Source organism: Aquarana catesbeiana, linkage group LG06 (genome assembly GCF_042186555.1).
Source record: "Aquarana catesbeiana isolate 2022-GZ linkage group LG06, ASM4218655v1, whole genome shotgun sequence".
NCBI lineage: Eukaryota > Metazoa > Chordata > Amphibia > Anura > Ranidae > Aquarana > Aquarana catesbeiana.
Window position 1 is genome coordinate 75,486,247 of NC_133329.1, and position 26,633 is coordinate 75,512,879.

The following is a 26,633-nucleotide window of genomic DNA, read 5'->3' on the forward strand; positions in this document are numbered from 1 at the left end:
TGCAGACTCAGAATGCAGGGGCACTGGAGACACTGGGGTCACAGGAGTGTGGATCCAAAATGCAGGGGTCACTGGGGTCACAGGAGTGTGGATCCAGAATTCAGGGGTCACTGGGGTCACAGGAGTGTGGACCCAGAATGCAGGTGTCACTGTAGACACTTGGTTCAAATGAGTGCGGACCTGGAGTGCAGGGGTCACTGGAGACACTGGGATCACAGGAGTGTGGACCCAGACTGCAGGGGTCACTGGAGACACTGGGGTCACAGGAGTGAGGACCTCGAGCACGAGGGTCACTGGAGACACTGGGGTCAAAGAAGTGTGGACACAGAATGCAGGGGTCACTGGAGACACTTGGTTCAAATGAGTGTGGACCTGGAGTGCAGGGGTCACTGGAGACACTGGGGTCACAGGAGTGCAGACCTGGAGCACGGGGGTCACTGGAAACACTGGGGTCACAGGGGTACGGACCCGGAGCACGGGGGTCACAGGGGTGCGGACCCAAAACACAGGGGTCACTGGAGACACAGGGGTCACAGGAGTGCGGACCCAGAGCACTGGAGTCAGGGGTCACAGGAGTGCAGAGTCGGGGTGCAGAGGTCACTGGAGACAGTGGGGTCACAGGAGTGCGGAGTCGGGTTGCAGAGGTCACTGGAGACAGTGGGATCACAGGAGTGCGGAGTCGGGGTGCAGAGGTCACTGGAGACAGTGGGGTCACAGGAGTGCGGAGTCGGGGTGCAGAGGTCACTGGAGACAGTGGGGTCACACACTGGAGGTACAGTAGTGCCTTATATATGGAACCCTTCTAATTTTGGATCCCTTTCTTGTCCTCTGACCTCTGCTGTTTGTTGGTTTCCCAGCAGTGATATAGTGACCTTTTGTTCCCATCTCACCTCCTCCATTGTGTTATAATGTGTCACAAACGTGTCACATTATAACACAATGGAGGAGGTGAGATAAGAACAAAAGATCACTGTATTATGTTTATTTCCTGATTAGATCTGTGTATATCTGTGTATATTGCCCTTTGTGTTGGCTTATTCATAGAACTGAGCAATACGAATCACTAAGAGACGAGTTAGTGGTATTCTTCCACCCGGGAGATGAGACGTGGATCCGCATGATTAAATCACAACAATACCTGACAGCTATTGCTATGACAGCATCAGACGTCTAGGGAACATACATAGACTTCATGTAACTTTTGCACTTCCATAGAGATCAATGTGTAATGTGGTAATAATTAGACCCCTAGGGGTACATTTATGAAACAAATCCTTGTGATCCTTTCAGTAGATTCTGAGTTACACTACCCTGAACAGTAGGGGGTTTGTTTATAAACCAAAAAAATGCAGAGCTATTTGTTCCATGAAACTCTGTGTACATTCTGTGCAAATGATGGCAAAAACTAACGTTATTTGGCTATTTGCTCCCAAGATCCAATGTTATTCATGTAGAATAGAGTTAGGCCGAACACCCCTCACTCCCCCCCCCCCCTTTCGGTTCGCATCAGAACTCTCGAACATCGCAAAAGTTCGAACCTGCGCCCCATTGAAGTCTATGGGACCCGAATTTGAAAAATCAAAAGTCCCCATTTTGAAGGTTCATATGCAAGTTATTGGCCATAAAAAGGGCATGGGGGCCAGCGTCCTGCCCTGGGGGACATGTATCAATGCAATCGTTTTTTTTAAAAACAATTGTTTTTACCGGAGCAGTGATTTTAATGATGCGTATAGCGAAACAATAAAAATTAAAAATTCCTTTAACCACTTAAAGACCGCCCACCACATATATACTGCGGCAGGGCGGCTCTATTGCGCGAAACAACGTACCTGTACGTCATTTCATGCAATAGATACTGTGGGCGCGCACGCTGCACGGGGGGGGAGCCAATCAGGGGGTTCCGGCGGACCCGATATCCGCCGGCCACCCGCGTTCGCTCCACAGAGAGGCAGAAAGGGTTCTGATAGTACACAGAGATCTTCTGTTCCTAGTAATCAGGAACACTGATCTCTGTGTTCTTCCTGTCAGTCCATCCCCCCGCACAGTTAGAAAACACTCCCAGGGAACACATTTAACCCTTTGCTCGCCCCTGATGTTAACCCCTTCCCTGCCAGTGTCAGATTTGTCCGCCGTAATGTCGCAGTCCTGCTAAAAATCGCTGATCGCCGCCATTACTAGTAAAAACTGTAAAAAAAATATAAAAGTCCATAAATCTATCCCATAGTTTGTAGACGCTTTAACTTTTGCGCAAACCAATCAATATACACTTATTGGGATTTTTTTACCAAAAATTTGTAAAATACATATTGGCCTAAATTGATGAAAAAAAAAAGATTTTTAAATTTTTTTTGGATATGTATTATAGCAGAAAGTAAAAAATATTGTTTTTTTTTTTTTCAAAATTGTCAGTCTTTTTTTGTTTATAGCACAAAAAATAAAAACTGCAGATCAAATACTACCAAAAGAAAGCTCTATTTGAGGGAAAAAATGGACATCAGTTTTATTTGGGTAAAGCATAGATACGCGCAAATACATACAACAAGAAAACGTCTGAAAAAGTAGATGCTCAAACAGGGGTATCATGTGCAAGAGGCCCTAAAGTGTCAGCAATACAATACCATTGCCGCCAATACAAATTTTTTTTAAAAAACGGTGTGGGCCCCCATCCATACGGGGCCCTTATCCGAGCATGCCGCCCGGCAGGTCAGGAAAGGGGAGGGACAAGCGAGCACCCCCCTCCTGAACCATACAGGGCCACATGCACCCCAAAGTACCTTGTCCCCATGTTGATGGGGACAAGAGCCTCTTCCCGACAACCCTGAGCTGTGGTTGTGGGGGTCTGTGGGCAGGGGGCTTTTTTAAAAACAATTGGTTTTACAGGAGCAGTGATTTTAATGATGCGTAAAGCGAAACAATAACAATTAAAAATTCCTTTAACCACTTAAAGACCTCCCTCCGCATATATACTGCGACAGATCAAAACCGCAGATCAAATACTGTCAAAGGAAAGCTCTATTTGAGGGACAAAAAGGACATCAATTTTATTTGGGTACAGCATAGATACACGCAAATCCATACAACAAGAAAACGTCTGAAAAAGTAGATGTTCAAACAGGGGTATCATGTGCAAGAGGCCCTAAAGTGTCGGCAATACAATACCATTGCCAGAAATACAGAAATGTTTAAAAAAACGGTGTGGTCCCCATCCATACCGGGCACTTATCTGAGCATGCAGCCCGGCAGGTCAGGAAAGGGGAGGGACAAGCAAGCGCTTCCCTCCTGAACCATACAGGGCCACATGCACCCCAAAGCACCTTGTTCCCATGTTGATGGGGACAAGGGCCTCTTCCCGACAACCCTGGGTCCGTGGTTGTGGGGGTCTGTGGGCAGGGCCCTTATCGGACTCTGGAAGCCAACTTTTACAAGGAGGCCCCCCAGATCCTGCCCCCCATCCAAATGAGTATGGGGTACATTGTACCCCTACTCATTCACCAAAGTGTCAAAAAGAAATAAAAACACATAGATACTTTTTGACAATTCCTTTATTAAAAAAAAACAAGAACAATGTCCTCTGGTGTAGATCCATTGTCAATCATGACACCCCCCGCCACCGAAAAAGAAAGAAGAAAAAACTCCGCTCATGTCGAAGGCTTCCGCCATCTCCCTGCTCTGAATCAGAATCTGGAAATCCCCTTTGAAAAGGGGGCCCCCGGATCCCGGCCACCTCCCTATGTGAACGAGTATGGGGTACATTGTACCCTACCCATTCGCCCAAAAAAGTGTGGAAAATAAATAGACAGGAGGCATTTTTTGACAATTCCTTTATTAAAAAAAAAAAAAAAAAACAATGTCCACTCATGTAGATTCATCGTCAATCACGCTGGACCTGAAAAAAGAAAAAAACGCTCCACCCGCGACGAAGGCTAACTGCCTGTTCCGCCGCTTGACATTTCTCAAATAGGCAAGGTACGCGGCCACCTGGCGACGTCACCTGGTGGCACGGCCCCCTTGTGACGTCACCGACCAGTGCATGTTGGGTCAAAAGGGTCACGTGTGACTATTGGCACAATGGGGCATGTTAGCACCCTATTCATTTTAAACAGGATACTTTAAATCAGAAATAAAGGGGTTAATACCCACCTGTCCAATGGTCCCTTGCAACTGCGTCAGTCTTTAGCGCCTTCATTGGCCAGCGTGAGATGACATCACTCCTGCACATGCGAAGGGGGTCGTCCTACTGGCACACAGAGGCCGGCCCAACGCTGTAAGCTGAGCTGTGCATGAGCAGCTCAGTTTACAGCACCGGAGAAAACAGCGAGGAGGTAGGAGGGGGCATTTTATTGCAGAAGAGACACACTGCCTGCCTGCTCGTTGTTTGTTACAGCGGAACTTCAGTTCAGTTTTCATGCAACACACATTAGCGTGACATAACGCACATTAACGCAACGCAGAGAAGTATATAGGTCCTAAATGTTCTTTAATGGGCCAGAGCAATACTAAACCTTATTTTTTTTAATCTTCCAAACCTTGTCTAGAGTTCTCCTACACTCAGAACATGTAGGAACATTTTTTTAAAAAAAAGTGAAGACAGAAGCGTTGGGTGTGGTTCCAGACACCAATTGGCTGCACAATACACAGTTGGAGTTTTTCTGTTTTAGCTTTGGAGAAAGCAGGCCATAAAACGAGCAGCTTGCAGCCAGTGACAACATTCCATACATAAAAATCATCCCGGCATTTTTAAATCATTAGTATCCTCTGCAGTAATTCTCCAGCTGAAGCTCCATCCATATTTCATAACTCCATCAAGGTTTGGATAGAGAAGAGTTAAAGGTGAACTCCAGGCACAAAATCTTTTATTTAAATATATTCCTAAATAGCCACAAAGGGTATAAATCCACAAAATGCTTTTGCAAACCCAGATATTACTTTGTAACTGTGACGTCATCACTGGGCTGTACATAGCCTATGCAGAGCTGTGGGAGGGGCCCAAAAGTTCCACCCACTACAGAAAACTACAGGAGGGGGCGGAGACAAGACCAGTCACCCTGCACAAGGAGAGAGAGCAGCAGTGAGCGGTCTTTATTACAGAAAGTCTCACACTGGATTACTACACAGATCTGGAAGAAATGAGCAAAGCAGACTGAGGTTCAGGAAGAATACACATGATGAATGGATTTATAAGATATTAATTCAGCTTTAACCACTGTGCTACTGGGCCATAGACAAATGACAGCTACAGGGTGGGCGCATTGGGCTCGCTCTGTGATCGCAGTAAAGGGCCAATCACATCGACTCTTTACCATGTGATCAGCTGTGTCCAATCACAGCTGATCACATGTAAGCAGACTTGCTGGTTATCGGCAGTCTTTTCCTGACACGCTGTGTCTGTGTGAGCAAAGGATTGCGATAAGCAGCAAACCTGTCAGTAGATTGTTTACACTGATAATCAGGGCACTGATCATCAGTGCTAATCAGTGCCCATCCGTGCCACCCCATCAGTGCCCATTAGTGCAGCTTATCAGTGGCGCTTCATCAGTGCAGGTTATTGGTGCCACCTTATCAGTGCCGCCTCATTAGTGCAACCTCATCAGTGCCCATCAGTACCGCCTAATCAGTGCAGCCTCATTGGTGCACATCAGTGCAGCCTCATCAATGCTAATCAGTGCCCATCAGTGTAGCCTATCAGTGCCCATCCATGCCACCCCATCAGTGCCCATCGGTGCAGCTTATCAGTGGCGCTTCATCAGTGCAGCCTCATCAGTGCAGCTTATCAGTGCCACCTCATCAGTGCCGCCTCATCAATGCAGCCTCATCAGTGCACATCAGTACTGCCTAATCAGTGCAGCCTCATCAGTGCTTATCAGTGCTCATGAGTGCAGCCTCATCAGTGCCCATCATTAAAGAAGAAAAATTACTGCAAAATTTTATAACAGAAACTAAGAAAAAAAAAATTCTAAATTTTCGGTCTTTTTTTTTTTGTGTTTAGCAAAAAATAATCAGTGGTGATTTAATTCCTCCCAAAAGAAAGCTCCACCTGTCTCAAAAAAAAAAATACAAATTTCTTATGTGTAGTGTTGCATGGCCATGCAATTGTCATTTAAAATGTTAGTGCCCTGAAAGCTGAATATTGTGGGGTGAAAGTGCCCGGTATTAAAGTACTTATTTTGTATAGGATGTATAATTAAAATGATTGTCAAGTATTCAGCTTTGTCTGTGACCCCATTGGGGAGATTTTCCCCTCACTTCCTGTTTAGTTTTCACCAGGACAGAAAGGCACAATAAAAAAAATTGTCGAAAATTTAAGTAGACGTTACAGCAAAACTTTTTTTTTTATTTTGGATAGAGTAAGGGAGGATTATAACCCCTGTCAGTTTTTTTTTTTTTTGTCCTCTGTGTCCCATTGGGCAGATTTCCCTTTAGTTCCCGACCCATATACAAAACAGGAAGCGAGAGAAAATCCCTCCAAAGTACGGAAAATTCTTGGAACTAGTGTCCCCATTGGAAAATTTCTACTCTATTCCGGTTCTGGTGACACCCCAAAATTTGGGATTTTCTTTCATTTTCATTTTTGGTGATGATGGTAAACAGGAGGAAGAGTTCCTATGAAATGCTAGACTCAGGGTCCACAGTTACTGCATCCCTTATGACTCTGAAATGCTTCTGCCTTCAGCTGAGCCGGTCAGATTTGGACTCCATACACAAAGACCTGGAAGAGCTGTGGAGGTTCCTCAAGAAGCATCTCAACACTGGACAAGCCTTCGACCCGGACGGAGCCGCTGGATCTAAGAAGTGAGTGAACATAGAAGAACAGGGGACAATCAGAAAATTTTAAAAATATATCAGTCATTATAGGGCCATGTGAGATGACAACAACACGGGGGGTCATTTACAAGGGAACCTGGATTTACTTCAAACATCCAACACTGAAACCAACAATGGGACAAACAGTATCCCCCCCCCCCCCAATACCCCAATGAATGGGGACAAATCTTCCCAATGACACCAACGACAGGGCACAATTCCTCCCAATGACACCAACGATGGGGCATTGTTTTTTCTCACTGACATCGGGACCCTTTCTACTCCCAATGGCCACAGTCAGGCCCCCTAAAGTCTGAAGGACAGTAAACTGGCCAGTGGTGGCCCGTCCATACGGGGAGCAGGGGTCCCGCCCCCCTAATCCATGCGCCTGGCCCCTAATCTACATGCAGGGAGCCAGACGCATGGATTCAAATGTTTTTTTTTTTTTAATAGAAGCACACGATTAGAGCCTGGGCTTAAATTGGCTTTAAAAAAAGAGTGGGCTCGGGGTGGACCGACCGGGGGGGGGTTTGGTGAATTGCGGGTGACCCAACCCCGGGGGTGGTGGCTGTGGGTGCATTGAATACCACTACTTGCCACTGAAACTGGCTCCTTGATTAGAAAGTTTGGAGCCCCTTGCACTATACAATATAACTATAAAACACTATATTACCAAAAGTATTGTGACACCTGCCTTTACACGCACATGCACTTTAAGGCTGGGTTCACACTGCTGCGGTGGCAGACATCGTATGTGATTCGCAGCGCACTGCTGTTCACATCACATGCGATGTCTGTGCTGTGCGATATCAGCCATACAGATAGTATGGCTGATATTGCACCGCATTCGGTCCAAACTCGCACAGGACCCTTTTTTTGTTCGGACCAGAATCGGATCGCATGGGTGTTCACACCTATGCAATCCGATACATGTCCGAATTGTTAGTTTGCAGTGCGATATACGGGCTGAACTGGGGGTGTCATTAACATTGTATGACACTCCCCAGCAGTTCGCATATGGCAGTGTGAACTGCCGTGCGAGTTGGTGCGATGCGGGAACCCGCAGTAAATTCGCTGCGTTCCCGCACCGCAGCAGTGTGAACCCAGCCTAAAGGCATCCCAGTCTTAGTCTGTAGGGTTCAATATTGAGTTGGCCCACCCTTTGCAGCTATAACAGCTTCAACTCTTCTGGGAAGGCCGTCTACAAGGTTTAGGAGTGTGTCTATGGGAATGTTTGACCATTCTTCCAGAAGCGCATTTGTGAGGTCAGGCTCTAATTCATTCCAAAGATGTTCTATCGGGTTGAGGTCAGGACTCTGTGCAGGCCAGACTCTAAGGCTATGTTTCCACTAGTGCGACTTTTCATGCGACTTGGGACTGAAAAGTCGCATGACAAATTGTATCCCATGATTTCCAATGAGTACCGTTCATATCTGTGCTACTTCAAGTCGCAGCGACTTCAAAGTAGTCCCTGCACTACTTTGGTCCCACTTTGATGCGACTTGAGGTCCATAGATACAGGCATTGCTTCAAATCGCGGTAAAAAGTCGCGGTAAAATCGCGGTAAAAAATCGCGGCAAAATTGCGCGACTTTGGGGACGCAATAGTGGAAACATAGCCTAAGGGGCCAAGCCCAACCCCTGAAAAACAACCCCACACCAAAATCCCCCCTCCTCCAAATGATTTGGACCCGTGCACAAAGCAAGGTCCATAAAGACATAAATGAGCGAGTTTGGGGTGGAGGAACTTGACTGGCCTGCACAGAGTCCTAACCTCAACCCGATAGAACACCTTTGGGATGAATTTGAGGGGAGACTGCGAGCCAGGACTTCTCATCCAACATCAGTACCTGACCTCACAAATGCGCTTGTGGAAGAATGGTCAAACATTCCCATAGACACACTCCTAAACCTTGTGGACAGCCTTCTTAGAAGAGTTGAAGCTGTTATAGCTGCAAAGGGCGGGCCAACTCAATATTGAACCCTACGGACTAATGCCCTGTACACACGAGCGGATTTTCCGTCAGAAAAATCTTGGATGGTTTTTCTGACGGAATTCCGCTCAAGTTTGCCTTCATACACACAATCACACAAAAGTTCGCTGAACTTCCGACCGTCAAGAACAAGGGTCTTCAAACTATGGCCCTCCAGTTGTTCAAGAACTACAATTCCCATCATGCCTAGCCATGTCTGTGAATTTCAGTGTTTTACAATGCCTCATGGGATGTGTCGTTCCGCAACAACTGGAGGGCCATAGTTTGAGGATCCCTGGTCAAGAACATGGTGACGTACAACACTACGACGAGCTGAGAAAATTAAGTCCAATGCTTCCAAGCATGCGTCTAATTGTTTCCGAGCATGCGTAGGAATTTTGCACGTCGGAATTGCTACAGACGATCGCATTTTCGGATAGGAACTTTTTCTGACCGAAAAATTGAGAACCTGCTCTCAATCTTTTGCTGGCTGGAATTCGGCCAGCAAAAGTCCGATGGAGCATACACACGGTCGACCAAAAGCTCTCATCGGTCTTTTGCTGGCCGAATTTCCGATCGTGTGAACGGGGCATAAGACTGGGATGCCATTAAAATTCCAAAAAGGCAGGTGTCCCAATACTTTTGGTAATATAGTGTGTGCACATATATTTATATATATATATATATATATATATATATATATATTAACGCATTAATACACTATACAATATAACTTTAATCTATACTATAGGACACAGGAGGCAAAAACTGGCATCCAAAAGGAAAAACAGGTTTTGCGTTCAGCTAATTTGGTTGGGGGAAAGGGTTCAAACATCTGTCAGGTTTGTATTGCGGTCTTCCTGTCTTGGTGACACCTGCACCCTTTATATTTGTTATTCTGGTGTCACCGGGACAGGAAGTGAGGGGAAATGACCTGAATGTTGAAATGGGGACAATATTAGCTTGACAGAGGTTCAGAGGTTCTGAGTAAGCCGCTCGTTTCCTGGTCCCTACACTGATCCTCTGATTTCAGTATTTGTGTCCCGGGTCCGGAACACCTCTGACTTTCTGTATACATCTTCCAGGTCTGTCTTGTAACTTCCCCAGGTATCAGACGCAGCCCAGACTTGTTCAGTCTTTATATTTAATTCCATAAGAAGGCCAAAAACAAAAGCGTTAGAGCGACCTCCCCGCAGAGACACTAATCCCTAGTGATCCGCATCGTCACGGAGACGGGTTCAGTTGACCCGAGGGGAGGCGTGACAGGTACTCTTTGCATTTTGTTCACTTAAGGGTTGTTTAATCTTGATCTCTGCAGGAAACTGTTCGAGAGAGTCAAGTGCATTTCTTGTGATCGGCCGGTCACCATGGCAACAGGGCCGTGAGTAAACAAACACATTGCTGCTAAGCTGCCCCCCTGCTAATTCTTCCCATGTTGTCACCTCTGTCTGATGCAAGTGTGTCACCTCCTGTTTTTCCCTTTTCTGCCCTGATATCACCCCGATGTCTCCTATCTTAGAATATTGATGCTTTTTAGGGTCTCTGCCATTTGTTTTTAATTTTTCAGGCACCTTGTCACGGTTCGCTCAGCCGCTCTGATCCCCCGGAACCGTCAAGGAGAATTCGGCAAGGAGAATAACATCGGGTGAGAGAAGGATCGTCTTCCTTTTCAGCGCATAATCTGTCAGTGGAACTCATTACCACAAGCTCCCTTTTAAAGGGTTAGGTCATCTTTAGCAAAAAAAAAACTCCCTATGCAGGTAAGGGGTGTCTGTAAACTAAAGTTTAATAACGCCCTTGCTATAGGTGTAGGCCATTTATGTACCTCAGGAAGCCTGACTGGAATACTCCCAGGATGTTGCTAGGATGTTGCTAAGTGAGGCCTAGTCATTACTGCTCACCTCCACCACCACAGGAGTGAGCTTTTTCTCTGATTCAAACCCCCTCACATGCTTTTTATCTCCCCTGATGCAGTAGCTCTGAGCTTAGTGATTGAAAGCCCAATCCTGTGATGGTGGAGGTGAGCAGTAACGACTAGGCCTCACTTAGTAACACCCTAGCAATGTCCTGGGCGTCTTCCAGTCAGGCTTCATAAAATATGTTAATGGCCTACACCTATAGCAAGGGCATTATTCAACGGTAGCCAGAGCTACACAGTTTGTTTTTATCTACAGACACCCCTTTCCTGCACTTTTTTTTTGTAAAAGTGAACTAACCCTTTAAGGCAGGCAAGGGTGCTCAGCCTTTTGAAGAGCGAGGGCCACAATTTGGTAACCGGTCAAAGGCCACAATGAAATGAAATGGTTCAGAAATTCAATTTTTTTTATTCTGAATAGCATAATGAACATTTTCTTCCTGCCAGGGCTGGGACAAGGAGTGGGCAGAAGGAACGGCTGCCCTGGGCGCAGCATGTATTGTAGGGATCGGGGCGCCGCAATTTCCTTCTACTATAAGGCTGACAGGAGTAGTGACAGTGGCATCACTACTTCTGTCAGCCCGGTGCTGGAAGTGGCAAGGAGAGGAGAGGAGAAGAGAGGAGGAGGAGGAGGTGCGGGCTGTGCTCTCTCTCCCCCTCCTTCTCAAAAGCTCACGCATAATGGAAATAGGGGGCCCAATTTTGCATCTTGGCCCTGGGCACTGGATAATCTCCTGCAGCCGCTGAATTCCGGCGGGAGGGAGAGGAGAAGAAGCCAACTTTCAGCAGTTGCAGGAGAAAAATGAGGAGGATCAGTTCCTGTATATGCCGCCCCCACCACCTCTCCTGTAAAAGTGTAAAACAGAATGTGACAGGGAGGCCACATGGGCCCCCTGGAGCATGGGTAGGGGTCACCATTATGACCCCTGATGCTACAGCAGTGGTTGGGGGTGTGTGTTAAAAACACGTGAGGTTTTACTTTCCCCCCAAACTGCAAATGTAAACAAGCCCTCACTGTCCTGAGCCCCCTATAAGGCAGCTTTCACACTTTCTGAGAGTGTTTTGGTGCATTTTCAGAAGGCCCACCAAACCCACAGGGTATAATAGAAGTCTATGGCTTCTATGGTGTTTTTTGAAGCACCTGATTGGATCCACAGGCTCTAATAGGCTTCAAAATAGGGTGGACTCAGAGCGCAGAGCATTGCGCTCAGAGCCCACCCAGGTGTGTTAGAAAAGCAAATGAACATTCGCTTTTCTAACACTAAACCGCCTCTCCGCCAGTCATAAAGGGCGGGTCTGTTACCCATCACCTGATTGGCTGAAAGGACAGGTGATCCTATTGGACACCCAGCAGGAGGAAAGAAGAGACGCATAGAGGAAGCATGGAGGACACAGGGGCTGCCGCCTGACCCACAGCTCGCCACTGCCTGACCTGCTGCCCGTCCCACAGCTCGCTGCCGTCACCCACTGCCTGACCCGCCACCAAGTTGGGGTAAGTCAGACAATGAACATCAGATAGGCACAGTGGCTGCATTTGATGGCACAGTGGCTGTATTTGATGATACAGTGGCTGCATTTGATGGGCACAGTGGCTGCATTTGATGGGCACAGTGGCTACATTTGATGGCACAGTGGCTGTATTTGATGATACAGTGGCTGCATTTGATGGGCACAGTGGCTGTATTTGACGGCACAGTGGCTGCATTTGACGGCACAGTGGCTGCATTTGATGATACAGTGGCTGCATTTGATGGGCACAGTGGCTGCATTTGATGATACAGTGGCTGCATTTGATGGGCACAGTGGCTGCATTTGATGATACAGTGGCTGCATTTGATGATACAGTGGCTGCATTTGATGGCACAGTGGCTGCATTTGATGGGCACAGTGGCTGCATTTGATGGGCACAGTGGCTGCATTTGATGGGCACAGTAGCTGCATTTGATGGGCACAGTGGCTGCATTTGATGGGCACAGTGGCTGCATTTGATGGGCACAGTAAAGCTGCAATTGATGTTTTTTTTTCAGTATTTTTCAGAATTTTTCAGTTTGTTTGTGCCCCCCAAAAAATTTTGAGAACCAGCCGTCACTGCTGACTGGTTGTACACATGCCAATTGATAGAACGAGCTGCGTACAATCAGCCTGCTCATACAGGGATCGATATTTGGCTGGTCCCTGCTGATCCGATCGAAATTCGATCCATGTATGACCGTGCAGCTTAGTAAATTGGTACAGACATTACGGTTTTAGCTGAATGGCTCAGCTCATACATTTTAAAAGTAAAACATTGACTTATTACTGCAAGTGCACAAACCTACTTTACTCCCCCCCTCCCCCAATCCTAGCCCAGCCTAGTAGCCTGGGGCCCCTCCACAGATGATTAAACAAGATCCAATAAGGCGCTCAGGATCCGTATGCTCTCCTTCGCTGTGTATATTTGGCCTCAGAGTGTATTACCTCCTAGGCCTACCAGTTTTCTGAACTTTTCACACTGAGTCTGATATATATTCCCTTTCATGGGTGTAGAGAATCCACAGCCTCATCACTGACTACAGACACAGATGGCTCTGTTTGTGCATAAATGAAAGATCGGACCTGTCGAAGATTTTTCTTTCACCCAGAATGCACTCCGGCTGTTTAGCTAACCATTGCTAGTTCCTTATTACTGCACATGAGGCATTACCACAGAATGCTGGGTCATCACAGCTACGTTCAATAACACTGCAAGCAGAAAAATGCTAATTCTTTAAGGGTCAATCCACTGTGAACTGTTATTTTAGTTTTTGGCACACTGAAGCATTATCCTACCTAACTTTCTATCTTTTGGGGGCTCTGTTGATAAAATATTTGTACGGCATGTGCACGCCTGCTGTGACCATTATGAATTGTTTCCACCATCCCTGCACCCAAGGTTGCACCCATACTGTGCCCATTATGAGGGGCTCCTACCATGCCTGTGCTCAGTTTTCAGGTTTAAACAACTTCTTTGGCCATTATGAGGAGTTCCCACCATCCCTGCTCTAAGTTTCCTGAGGCTGTACACCTGCTGTGCCCATTATAAGGGGCTCCCACCATCTCTGTGCTCAGTTTCTAGGTATGTTCACCTTCTGTGCCCATTATGAGGGGCTCCCACCATGCCTGTGCTCAGTTTTCAGGTTTACACACCTTCTTTGACCATTATGAGGAGTTCCCACCATCCCTGCTCTAAGTTTCCTGAGGCTGTACACCTGCTGTGCCCATTATAAGGGGCTCCCACCATCTCTGTGCTCAGTTTCTAGGTATGTTCACCTTCTGTGCCCATTATGAGGGGCTCCCACCATGCCTGTGCTCAGTTTTCAGGTTTACACACCTTCTTTGACCATTATGAGGAGTTCCCACCATCCCTGCTCTAAGTTTCCTGAGGCTGTACACCTGTTGTGCCCATTATAAGGGGCTCCCACCATCTCTGTGCTCAGTTTCTAGGTATGGACACCTTCTGTGCCCATTATGAGGGGCTCCTACCATGCCTGTGCTCAGTTTTCAGGTTTAAACACCTTCTTTGGCCATTAAGAGGAGTTCCCACCATCCCTGCTCTAAATTTCCTGAGGCTGTAAACCTGTTGTGCCCATTATAAGGGGCTCCCACCATCTCTGTGCTCAGTTTCTAGGTATGGACACCTTCTGTGCCCATTATGAGGGGCTCCTACCATGCCTGTGCTCAGTTTTCAGGTTTAAACACCTTCTTTGGCCATTATGAGGAGTTCCCACCATCCCTGCTCTAAGTTTCCTGAGGCTGTACACCTGTTGTGCCCATTATAAGGGGCTCCCACCATCTCTGTGCTCATTTTCTAGGTATGGACACCTTCTGTGCCCATTATGAGGGGCTCCCGCCATGCCTGTGCTCAGTTTTCAGGTTTAAACACCCTCTTTGGCCATTATGAGGAGTTCCCACCATCCCTGCTCTAAGTTTCCTGAGGCTGTATACCTGCTGTGCCCATTATAAGGGGCTCCCACCATCTCTGTGCTCAGTTTCTAGGTATGGACACCTTCTGTGCCCATTATGAGGGGCTCCCACCATGCCTGTGCTCAGTTTTCAGGTTTACACACCTTCTTTGACCATTATGAGGAGTTCCCACCATCCCTGCTCTAAATTTCCTGAGGCTGTAAACCTGTTGTGCCCATTATAAGGGGCTCCCACCATCTCTGTGCTCAGTTTCTAGGTATGGACACCTTCTGTGCCCATTATGAGGGGCTCCTACCATGCCTGTGCTCAGTTTTCAGGTTTAAACACCTTCTTTGGCCATTATGAGGAGTTCCCACCATCCCTGCTCTAAGTTTCCTGAGGCTGTACACCTGTTGTGCCCATTATAAGGGGCTCCCACCATCTCTGTGCTCATTTTCTAGGTATGGACACCTTCTGTGCCCATTATGAGGGGCTCCCGCCATGCCTGTGCTCAGTTTTCAGGTTTAAACACCCTCTTTGGCCATTATGAGGAGTTCCCACCATCCCTGCTCTAAGTTTCCTGAGGCTGTATACCTGCTGTGCCCATTATAAGGGGCTCCCACCATCTCTGTGCTCAGTTTCTAGGTATGGACACCTTCTGTGCCCATTATGAGGGGCTCCCACCATGCCTGTGCTCAGTTTTCAGGTTTACACACCTTCTTTGACCATTATGAGGAGTTCCCACCATCCCTGCTCTAAGTTTTCGAGGCTGTACACCTGCTGTGCCCATTATAAGGGGCTCCCACCATCTCTGTGCTCAGTTTCTAGGTATGTACACCTTCTGTGCCCATTATGAGGGGCCCTCACTATCTTTTTTTTTTTTAAGATATGTTTATTGATTTTAAAGACAAACTTACATACACAAAAAAAAACTTTTGTTGCCCAATGCAGTGCACAGAAAAGGGCTATGCACTCAAACAAGCAATAAACAGTAAACAATAATAATCGATTAACATCACACACGTCTCTTGTGGTTAGTAAATATATAGTTACAAGGAACTATACAGGTAACAGAGTTTTGAGTCAAGAAAATAGTAATTAAAATGAATAGGGTGGTTCGCACAACCAAAGAATAATATAGCTAGCATATTGACACTGGGGTTAGAGTAAGAGGGCTAGGTATCCATCTGATCCAAATGTTATGAAATGTTTTAGCTCTTTTCCGAGTCTCAAATATGAGTTTATACAATGGTAAACAATCGTTGATTAATGTCAACCATGGGGGTTTCGTTGGGGACTGCGATCCCTTCCATGATAATAAAATGGACTTCTTTGCATAAAAATATAAGATTCGGAGTAGTTACTTAGCATAAGAGGGGGTAGGCAGGTCCCCAAAAATGCCCAGGAGGCAGTTCTTGGGATTCATGATGTTTGGCAGACCTAATTTGGAGGAAATAAAGGAACCTATTGTATATCTATCCAGAAGTCCTGAACCATGAGGCAGGTCCAGAAGCCGTGTAGGAAATCAGAAGTTTGGCCACATCCTCTAAAACAGTGGTCATCAACCCTGTCCTCAGGGCCCACTAATGCCGCGTACACACGGTCGGACTTTTTGGCTACAAAAGTCCGACAGCCCGTCCGACAGACTTTCGACAGACTTTTGGCGGACTTGCGGCGGACTTTCTAACGAACGGACTTGCCTACATACGATCACACAAAAGTCCAACGGATTCGTACGTGATGACGTACACCGGACTAAAATAAGGAAGTTGATAGCCAGTAGCCAATAGCTGCCCTAGCGTGGGTTTTTGTCCGTCGGACTAGCATACAGACGAGCGGATTTTTCGACCGGACTCGGGTCCGTCGGAAAGATTTGAAGCATGTTCCAAATCTAAAGTCCGTCAGATTTTCAACCGAAAAAATCCGCTGCAGGTCCGATGAAGCCCACACACGGTCGAATTGTCCGCCGGATTTGGTCCGTCGGCGTCCGTCGGACTTTTGTAGCGGTGTGTACGCGGCATAACAGGCCAGGTTTGCAAGATAACTGAAATACATCAGTTGATATAATTTCCTGCTTAGTGATTGCAGTATTCTAGCCTGCATCTCCCCAAGGTAATACATAAAACCTGGCCTGTTAGTGGGCCCTGAGGACAGGGTTGATGACCACTGCTCTAAAACATTCAGCGGAGAGGGACAACCCCATTTTATATAACTTGGTGGGAGTGGTGAAATATCTTAAGTTGTATAATGCGGTCTCAAGAGGATAGGACTGAGGACTTTTACGTGTCGCTAAATTCAGACCAGTCAGCCTCCATGAGAGGAATGTCCAGGGAGGTCCACTTTGTCTGAGCAACCCGGAATCTAGGGTTACAGTCTGTGGTGAGAGCAGCATAATATGTGGAGATAGGTTTGGTAGGATCTGGGTGTCTTATCATTTTCTCCAGTGAATGCACTCTAATAGGATTATCCAGAGAACCAAATTGCGCATGGACGGCATGTCGGAGTTGGTAGTAATTAAACAGGTAGGTGCGTGGTAGGTCAAAGTTGGTAATTGGACTTAAAACCCTGTGCAGTGTACAAGTGGCATAGATATTTATTCCCCTTAGAATAACATTGCTGTGGATCAGGCAGGGAGTATTGTTCCTGCAAGTTAGGGCTGAACCACAATGGGTTTATGGTGTAAGTCGACCATGAGTCTTTGGAGATTTTCGTAACAACCGATTTAAATAAGGAGGGGGCGGTGCACAACATTGATGTGCCCAGGCGAGCCAGGACATGACCCCTATTTATAACATTGTGGAGGGTTTCTAAGGAGGAGGCGATAGCACCCTTTGTAGTGGTACAAGTGTTTTCAGCAATCGGGTGTAGGCAGTCATGGTTATGGACCAGTTGGGATGCCAGGTAGTATAGATAAAGTTTAGGAAACGCTGAACCTGTCAGGTGTGTTGGGAGCCGTAACATTTTGAGTGCTACCCTAGGAGGACGGGCGTTCCATAGGAATGCCATGCATATCGTATCAATGCGCTTAAAAATGGATTTGTGAATTTTGCAGGGGGAATTGGCCATAATTTATAGTAGCTTGGGTAGATAGATCATTTTAAGGATATTGATCCTTTCCATAAGGTCCAGGGGTAGATCCATCCATTGCTTAGTCTGTGTTTGCAACTGGGATAATAGGGGGCACAAATTGTTATTAATATATGAAGATAAAGGTAATTGAACTATAACACCCAGGTATCTAAAGGAAGGTACAATTTGTAGTCTGGAGTCCAGGTGAACCATAGGTATCGCAGTTTGATTCAAAGAGAAAAGATTCGATTTGTCCCAGTTCACCCGGAAGCCAGAGTAGTCGCCAAAGGTGTTAATTTCAGTCGTGAGTGTCGGCCCTCACTATCTCTGTGATCAGTTCCCAGGTCTGTCCACACTTGCTGTGCCCATTACTAGGGGTTCCCACCCTGCTTTGCCCATTATGAATTGTTCCCACCATCCCCGTGCTGGGTTCCCAGGTCTGCACACCTGCTTTGTCCATTATGATGGGTTCCCACCATATCTGAGCTGAGTTTCCGAGTCTGTACACCTTCTGTGACCATTATGAGGAGTTTTCACCATCAGTGTTGGTGCTTTATTCATTTTTAATTCTGAAGACTATAGCAGGAGGAGCTAGAACACACAAAAGGTAGACAGGAGCACTCAAAATCCCCAGGAGGATATAGACAGATAGACAGAATATGGAATTATGACTAGAAGCTCTTTTTTTTGAGTATTCAAAATATAGAAGATGCCAGGGATTGACTCAGAACATCAAGATACACCTATATCTAAAATATAATCTTTGATTGGGCTAACCCTTTAAGTGTTGTCACTCAGAGTAGCCGATAATAATTAATCGCACTGTGCACTGCTGTGATCTCCATAGAGTGTATTCTGACTGCAGTGCCGTTTTCTCCTCTTACACCGCGGACACACGGTCGGAATTTCCGACAACAAATGTTCGATGTGAGCGTGTTGTCGGAAATATCGACCGTGTGTAGGCTCCATTGGACATTTGCTGGACAACAAACAACAAATGTTTGAGAGCTGGATCTCAAATTTTCCGACAAGAAAAGTCATTGTCGGAAATTCCGATCGTGTGTACACAATTCCGACGCACAAAATTCCACGCATGCTCAGAATCAAGCAGAAGAGCCGCACTGGCTATTGAACTTCATTTTTCTCTGCTCGTCGTACGTCTTGTATGTCACTGCGTTCTTGACGTTCGGAATTTCCGACAAGATTTGTGCGACCGTGTGTATGCAAGACAAGTTTGAGCCAACATCCGTCGGAAATAAATCCACGGTTTTGTTGTCGGAAAGTCCGATCGTGTGTACAGGGCATTACTGTTTATAACAAATGGCTGTATATCTTTATACAAGAGATAAGTAAGAATTGTACATACATTTTTAACCCACCACATTCCATGCAAAGCCAGTCTTCCAGTGTCCACCAGTATGAACATTTAGGCTTTATAATATTGATACACGATTTTTCTGGTCTTTACCAGAGGACGAACTAGTGTAAACCACCAGACTAAGCAATGTAAGATTTTTAAGGTGCCAATAAGTCATAAACTTATAATACAAAAAATGGTTATTTGAACTTCATCTACAGTAACTTCACCTCTCAGTTGAGATTACTCAACTGAGATGCAGAAATTGCTTATTGCTCAAGGAACCCCTCGCAACCTTTGGAGGAAGCTCAGGGTTCCATGGAATCCTGGTTGAGAAATGTTGGTATATATTATCAGGTGTATGTTAAAATGCAGTACATGGGATTGTACAAACCTGTGGATGCCACCATTACACATGTTGGGTAGAATGGATTTTAATGGATGGATTTTTTGCTAGTGATAAAAACTGATATTTTAGGTAGTATGCATTGCCACCTTGAAAATCCTGTATTGGGGTTTTATTTACTAAACTGGTGCACACAGAATCTGGTGTAGCTGTTCATGGTAGCCAATCAGCTTCTAACTTCAGTTTGTTCAGTTGGGCTTTGTAAAACCTGGAAGCCGATTGGCTTCTATGCAGAGCTGCTCCAGATTCTGTGTGCACCATGAAGTTTTAGTAAATGACCCCCATTGCTTAATCTGGTGGTTTACTATAACCAGTTCCTGCCTACCATATAGTCAAATGACGGACCACTCTAGTTCTGGGAGGACATCATATGACATCCTCCCACTCTTGCCGCGCATACGTGCCCTCGGGGGTGGCCGGTGATTGGTGGTGAGCTGTGTCCCTAGGACGCAGCGCACCAAAGATCGGGGTAAAGAGCCAATGACAGCAGCTCTTTAACACATGATAGGCTATATCCAATCACAGCTGATCACGATGTAAACACACTTGCCGATTATCGGCATGCCAGCGTGAGGAGAGGAGAGAGCCAGTAACCGGCTAGTGTGAAAGGGGGACATTTGCATTGATAATCAGGGCACTGATTATCAGTGTCGTGATTATCAATGCTGCCTATCAGTGCCACCTATTAGTGCCCATCAGTGCTGCCTATCAGTGCCAATTAATGCCTCATATCAGTGCAGCTTCATCATTGCCCACCAGTGCAGCCTCATCAGTGCAGTGTATCAGTGCCGCCTATCAGTGCCCATCAGTGCAGCCTATCAGTGCCATTCAGTACTGCCTATGAGTAACACCTCATTAATGCCGCCTCATTAGTGTCCATCAGTGCCCACCAGTGCCGCCTCATCAGTGTCCATCAGTGCTATCAGTGCCCACCAGTGCCGCCTCATCAGTGACTATCATTGCTGCCTATTAGTGCAGCCTCATCAGCATTACCTGCTTGCAAAATTAGAAACTAAGAAAAACAGGGTTTTTTTTTCAAAATTTTTGGTCTTTTTTCATTTAGCAAAAAATAAAATACCCAGTGGTGATTAAATACCACCAAAAGAAAGCTCTATTTGTTTAAAAAAACATTATAAATATTTCATATGGGTAGAGTTTTGCCTGACCGCGCAATTGTCATTCAAATTGTGACAGCCTGGGCAGGAAGTGGGTGAAAGTGCCCGGTACACAAGTGGTTAAATAATTTAGATGTGGTGCCATGATCTCTTAGTAATCTAGAAACTTTATATTACATTTATGTGTGAGAATAAGCATCAAGCTGTGTTATCGGGCTTTAGATTTGTGCCTAACATTCTGAAAATGTTCTGAGATCATTCCAAATTGATGGATAGGAGGATTTGACCTGCAGTAGTTCCTCCCTCTGACCTGCATTTTATCTGCTGGGTTTTGCATTCTCATAGGCTGGCCATACAGCCAGTGGGCTGAACAAAAAAAAAATATATGATGCAGATGCTGATTATTGGAAAGTTTTCTGACCTGTCTCATCTACAATAGTTTAGGAACTCATCGACTTCTGTTGAGCAGAGGAGACCACACACTGGTGGGAATTCATGACATTTTTGTTGCAGGCGATGCTCAAAATCTGACTTGTATCTTAGTGCAGACTTCTGGGAAAATCAGTAAGCCAATAACACAAGCAGGAAAATACATATCTGCGGGTTGTTCTGTATACAATCTGTATACAGAACACCCCCAGGTTGTCACATTGCTTTTCATTTTACAGAAAATGACAGCAGCTGCAGATTGAAAAGGAAAGGTCATTTTTAATAACATTCAATTACAATATGACTTGTGTTGCAATTGTACATGCTATGTTATTTTTTTCTTTATTTCTTATTTTTTTTCCCCAACGGAAGTTGAGTTACCCTTTAAATATTGGTCTCTCTTGCTTTCAGTGACCCCCAACAGACAACAGACCCAGAATTCCAGTACGTAGAACCACCAAGACCCCACACCTCCTGCTCCCTCCACAGAAAGACATCCCGCAGCCAGAACCTGTCCACTGTTTTCCCCTATGGCGACCCGGTACAGATCCAGTACAAAAATGTAAGAATGGTCACTGAACTGGGAGGCTCCCAGTTTTTCAGGAATTTCCCATTATGTCTCCTATTCGTTCTTTAACAAATGAGATGTCTCCTAGTCTTACACATCATTAGGTAGGTCTAAAGGTTCCAGAGTCTGGTTACAAAAATTCATTATGGCCAATGACACGTGTTATAGCTTAGTGAATGTAGCCCATGTACTGTATGCGTTTCAGTTTGCTACAAATGTTGCTCAATGTGTGGCTATGGATAGGACTGAACTACACTATATTACCAAAAGTATTGGGACGCCTGCCTTTATACGTACATGAACTTTAATGGCATCCCAGTCCTAGTCCGTAGGGTTCAATATTGAGTTGGTCCACCCTTTGCAGCTATAACAGCTTCAACTCTTCTGGGAAGGCTGTCCACAAGGTTTAGGAGTGTGTCTATGGGAATGTTTGAACATTCTTCCAGAAGAGCATTTGTGAGGTCAGGCACTGATGTTGGACGAGAAGGCCTGGCTCACAGTCTCCGCTCTAATTCATCTCAAAGGTGTTCTATCGGGTTGAGGTCAGGACTCTGTGCAGCCCAGTCAAGTTCCTCCACCCCAAACTCACTCATCCATGTTTTTATGGACCTTGCTCTCTACACTGGTCCAAATCATTTGGTGGAGGGGGGATTACGGTGTGGGGTTGTTTTTCAGGGGTTGGGCTTGGCCTCTTAGTTCCAGTGAAGGGAACTCTTAGGTTGGGTTCACACCATCGCTGCATGTGGTTCCCAGCAGGGGTCCGGTGAGTCCTGGTTTACCGTTTCAGGTCCGATTTCAGCCTGAATTTTTGGCTGAATTCGGACCTGAAACACACCAAAAGCCACACAGGGCTCCTGTGCAAATTCGCACCGGAGCTGCAGCGGAGATATGTGAACCGGCTCCATAGAGAGCCCGTAAAAATCTGCTGCTATTGCGAATTGGATGCGGGGAACGCATTCAATTCCCAATGGTGTGAACCCGGCCTTAAAGCGGAGTTCCACCCAAAAGTGGAACTTCCGCTTTAAAGCGGGGGTTCACCCACACCGCCAAAAAAAAAAAATATTAAAAGCCAGCAGCTACAAATACTGCAGCTGCTGACTTTTAATACATGGCCACTTACCTGTCCCAGGGTCCAGCGATGTCTGCAGGTGACGCCGAGAACCCGCTCGGTTCTCGGCAGCTGCCGCCGCCATCCTAGGTGAGGGAATCAGGAAGTGAAGCGTTGCGGCTTCACTTCCCGGTTCCCTACTGCGCATGCGCGAATCGCGCTGCGTGTCCCTAGTGGTCCCCGCTCTCTCCTGGGAGCTGTGTGTTGCCAGCAGACAGCGCGGTCGGGACGGGAAGAGGCATAGACTCCCATGGGAGTCTATGCCGGAAGTGGGTGCAAATACCTGTCTTAGACAGGTATCTGCACCCCCCTCCCCCCTGAAAGGTGCCAAATGTGACACCGGAGGGGGGGAGGGTTCCGAAAAGCGGAAGTTCCATTTTTGTGTGGAACTCCGCTTTAAGCACTCCTCGTCCCCTTACATGCCACATTTTTTTTTTGGGGGGGGGGGGGTGCTTAGTTTTCAGTGGGATTCCTGTCCCACTTCCTGCTTCCACCTACGGGCCGCCTAGGCGGCCCCTCCCTCTCGCCAATCTTCTGGGACACGTGACAGGTCCCAGAAGATTGCCTGTCCATTGGGAGAAGCCGCAAGCTGTCATGGCCGGGTGCCCACAGTTTCAATGGAGGCGCCGAGGAGAGGAGGGGGAGAGGAGCGGGGCTCCGTGCAGCCGCATCGCTGGACTGTGGAACAGGTAAGTGTCTGTTTATTAAAAGTCAGGGGCTATACTCTTTGTAGCTGCTGACTTTTAATAAACAAAAAAAAGCCTGGAACTCCATTTTAAAGCGTCAGCATACCAAGACATTTTGGACAATTTCATGCTCCAAACTTTGTGGGAACAGTTTGGGGATGGTCCCTTCCTGTTCCAACATGACTGCGCACCAATGCACAAAGCAAGGTCCATAAAGACATGGAAGAGCGAGTTACTAGTGTTCTGATGACTGACAGGTGGTAATGATGAAGAAGCAGAAGGAGAGGTGGAGGAAGCACAGCTCTGCAGAGTGAATAAAATAGAAGCAGGGAGATCCTTGTCCTGCAGGTCCTCAGATACAGCTTCCTTTCCAGCAAGGAGAACAAAGATCAGCACAGTCAATAAATCTCACTGCAAATCTGGTGAGACTAGTGATCAGAGGCAGCAGTGCCTTAGATGATCTCACACTGCAGATATACAGCTATGAGACTAAACAAATAGGAGTGCCTAGGCACAAGAAGTGCACTGCTATTAGTCAGGAGGAGTTCAAGAAAAAGGGTACATTTTTCATTCTAATGTTTAGGCACAATTAACCTTTTCTACACGATCCCTATAAAATAGAAAATGTTAGATTTTTTGAGTTCAGGTCCACTATATTTGTTTCTGTCTCACCACACGTCTCAAATATTTATCAGCTAATTATTTGAATGGTCTTTGTATTGGCCTGTGTACCCTTTTACTCTTACAGAGTGCGTTTGACTTGATGGGAATTAATGGCATCATGTACAAAGGCCGAATGGATGCAAATTTTAATAATAACATTCCAGAAGGGGAAGCAGTAGGTGAGTGTGAGCTTTGCAGCCCATTCTTCATTTGTTTTACCCCTTGAATTGAACGACTCCTTTACTCTATTTGGCAGTGAAAACGCCTCAGCCACCGTATAGGACATCAATAGAGAGGGCCCGTTCTGCCGCCCCGCACTTCAGAAGTCACAGCGCCTCCAACACACGTGAGTAGAGACAAGAATGACCCGTTTGCCATGCACAGGAATGGACTGATGATTGAGCGCAACAAAAAAGATGATATCAAAATTTGGCCCAACCGTGAATGACCCCTGACTGTTGGAAGCTCTCTACTAAGCAGTATCTAAAATCAACTTACAAGCTTATTGCTGTGTCTATAAAAACACACCCAGGAGGGCGCAAATCTTTAATGCAGTACCACAACTATTTTTATTAAACACCCATAAGCCAAAAACATACTCTCAAACACAAATAAAGGCAAGCATGATAAATCACAAAGTCTGCAGATAAAGGTTGGTGGGCTTACGTATTTCGGGGGACATGCCCCCTTTCTTCAGAGCCTTAAAGAAGGGAGCATGTCCTCTGAAACGCATAAGTCCACCAACCTTAGGCCAGGTGACATCGTCCCACTGCTGGACCAGGACTTTGTGATTCCGCCAAGCTTCTTAAATTGAAAACTCGAAAAATTGCCCCCATATTTAGACTCCCAGCACAACTGAGGCCTCATGCACACTATACGTTTTTGACGCTACTGCATCTGGCGTTTTTTTTTACTCTATATGCTAGCCTATATGTCCATGCACACGTTTAGAGAAGTTTTTGGGCGACAGAAAAAAAAAACACAACCATCGCGCCCAGGAGCAACAGCGTTTTAGCAGAAAAAAACACTTGATGTGTGGAAAAACATCTAAATGCGCATTAGCACTTGAGCATTATTTTATTTCAGTGACCAGAATAAATTATTATTATGGCCAATGAAATGAATTAATTTTCCAAGCGCTTGACATGCCTAAACGCGTTACATGCGTACAAGCATCAAGTATTTTTTTTTCTGCCAAAACGCTGCAGCCAGGAGGAACGGCATCTAATGCAGCGTACACATGAGCAGACTTTTCGACCGGACTGGCCCGACAATCCGATCGTGTGTGGGCTTCATCGGACCTTCAGCGGACTTTTCCAGTCGAAAATCTGACGGACTTTAGATTTGGAACATGCTTCAAATCTTTACGTCGTAACTCCGCCGGACCCAGAAATCCGCTCGTCTGTATGCTAGTCCGACGGACAAAAACCGACGCTAGGGCAGCTATTGGCTACTGGCTATCAACTTCCTTATTTTAGTCATCACGTACGAATTCGTCGGACTTTGGTGTGATCGTGTGTAGGCAAGTCCGTTTGTTAAAAAGTCTGTCAAAATTCCCGTCGAAAGTCCGCCGGAAAGTCTGTCGGACCAGTCCGGTCGAAAAGTCCGCCCGTGTGTACACGGCATAAGAGAGATCCAATGTGCATAAGGCCTGAAAATTGAAGTTAGTACAATATCGAGCTGATTGAATATGTTTCTTTGTGACTTCAGTTGGGCTTTATTAATCCCTGGCAGACAGGGTTCGAAAACACTTATTTGCCGAGGTTAATAATGTCACCTTTTTTTTTGGACAGGGACACCTTATCACTCCGCACGGACAACCCGCACCGCCATACAAGTGCCAACAACCCCGGACACCTCACCACCCACATTTCATATGCCATCTGCCGCAGAGACCACTGACTTATTCCAGCACCCACTTACCAGTGATGGGCAGTGGGGTGACCCTTAATGAAGGCTGGAGGACCAACAGATGATCTGATTAATGACCAAAAAACGCCCAATGTGACTGGCACTGGGCATTCTGTCACGTGGCTTTAAAATCTTTATTTTTTTAATTTGCTCTCCTATGTATATATTCAATAAATCCAAAGTTTATATCTTGATATCTTGTTAATCAGAAAATGTTACAGACGTTTAGTGTACAAGCCTCAGTTCAAACTACAACTGTTCACTTAGTTTAGGATTAAATCAGAACTCCCATTTCCCTTCAGTCTTGTACAGTATTACATTCTTCTTTCCTGTACTGACATTGCTTATTCTGAGCTTCTCACAATGTGCATTAGAAGCTGCAGCAAGTTAGATAGATTAGATTAGATAGAGCCACCTCATCCTGTGGCTGGAGGACATCTAACACCATCTCACCCCCCCAACTAAACCATCCCTGGCCTGCCCCTTATGTCAGTTCTCTTTCAGTCATGGAGGCGAGGCATCATACATGGACAGTGGCAGCTGGTGCTCAAAATTTTTTTGTGGGGCGCAAACAAACTTAAAAATTCTGAAAAAAACCCTCATCAATTGCAGCCTCACTGTACCATCAAACGCAGCCACTGTACCCATCAATTGCCGCCATTGTGCCATCAAACGCAGCCACTGTGCCCATCAATTGCTGCCACTGTACCAT

At 46.1% G+C, this 26,633-nt stretch overlaps 1 protein-coding gene across 1 annotated transcript in view; it reads left to right on the plus strand.

Moving 5' to 3' along the window:
• LG06H16orf96 (linkage group 06 C16orf96 homolog) overlaps positions 1–26,109 on the plus strand; it is a 62,687-nt gene extending 36,578 nt beyond the window's left edge. Inside the window, exons 11-17 of the mRNA XM_073636239.1 lie at positions 6,671–6,789; positions 10,092–10,154; positions 10,341–10,418; positions 21,397–21,547; positions 24,096–24,189; positions 24,267–24,356; positions 25,804–26,109. Coding sequence (XP_073492340.1) covers positions 6,671–6,789; positions 10,092–10,154; positions 10,341–10,418; positions 21,397–21,547; positions 24,096–24,189; positions 24,267–24,356; positions 25,804–25,961 — 753 coding nt within the window. The 3' untranslated portion in view covers positions 25,962–26,109. The remainder of the gene's footprint in view (positions 1–6,670; positions 6,790–10,091; positions 10,155–10,340; positions 10,419–21,396; positions 21,548–24,095; positions 24,190–24,266; positions 24,357–25,803) is intronic.
• The last annotated feature ends 524 nt before the right edge of the window (positions 26,110–26,633 follow it).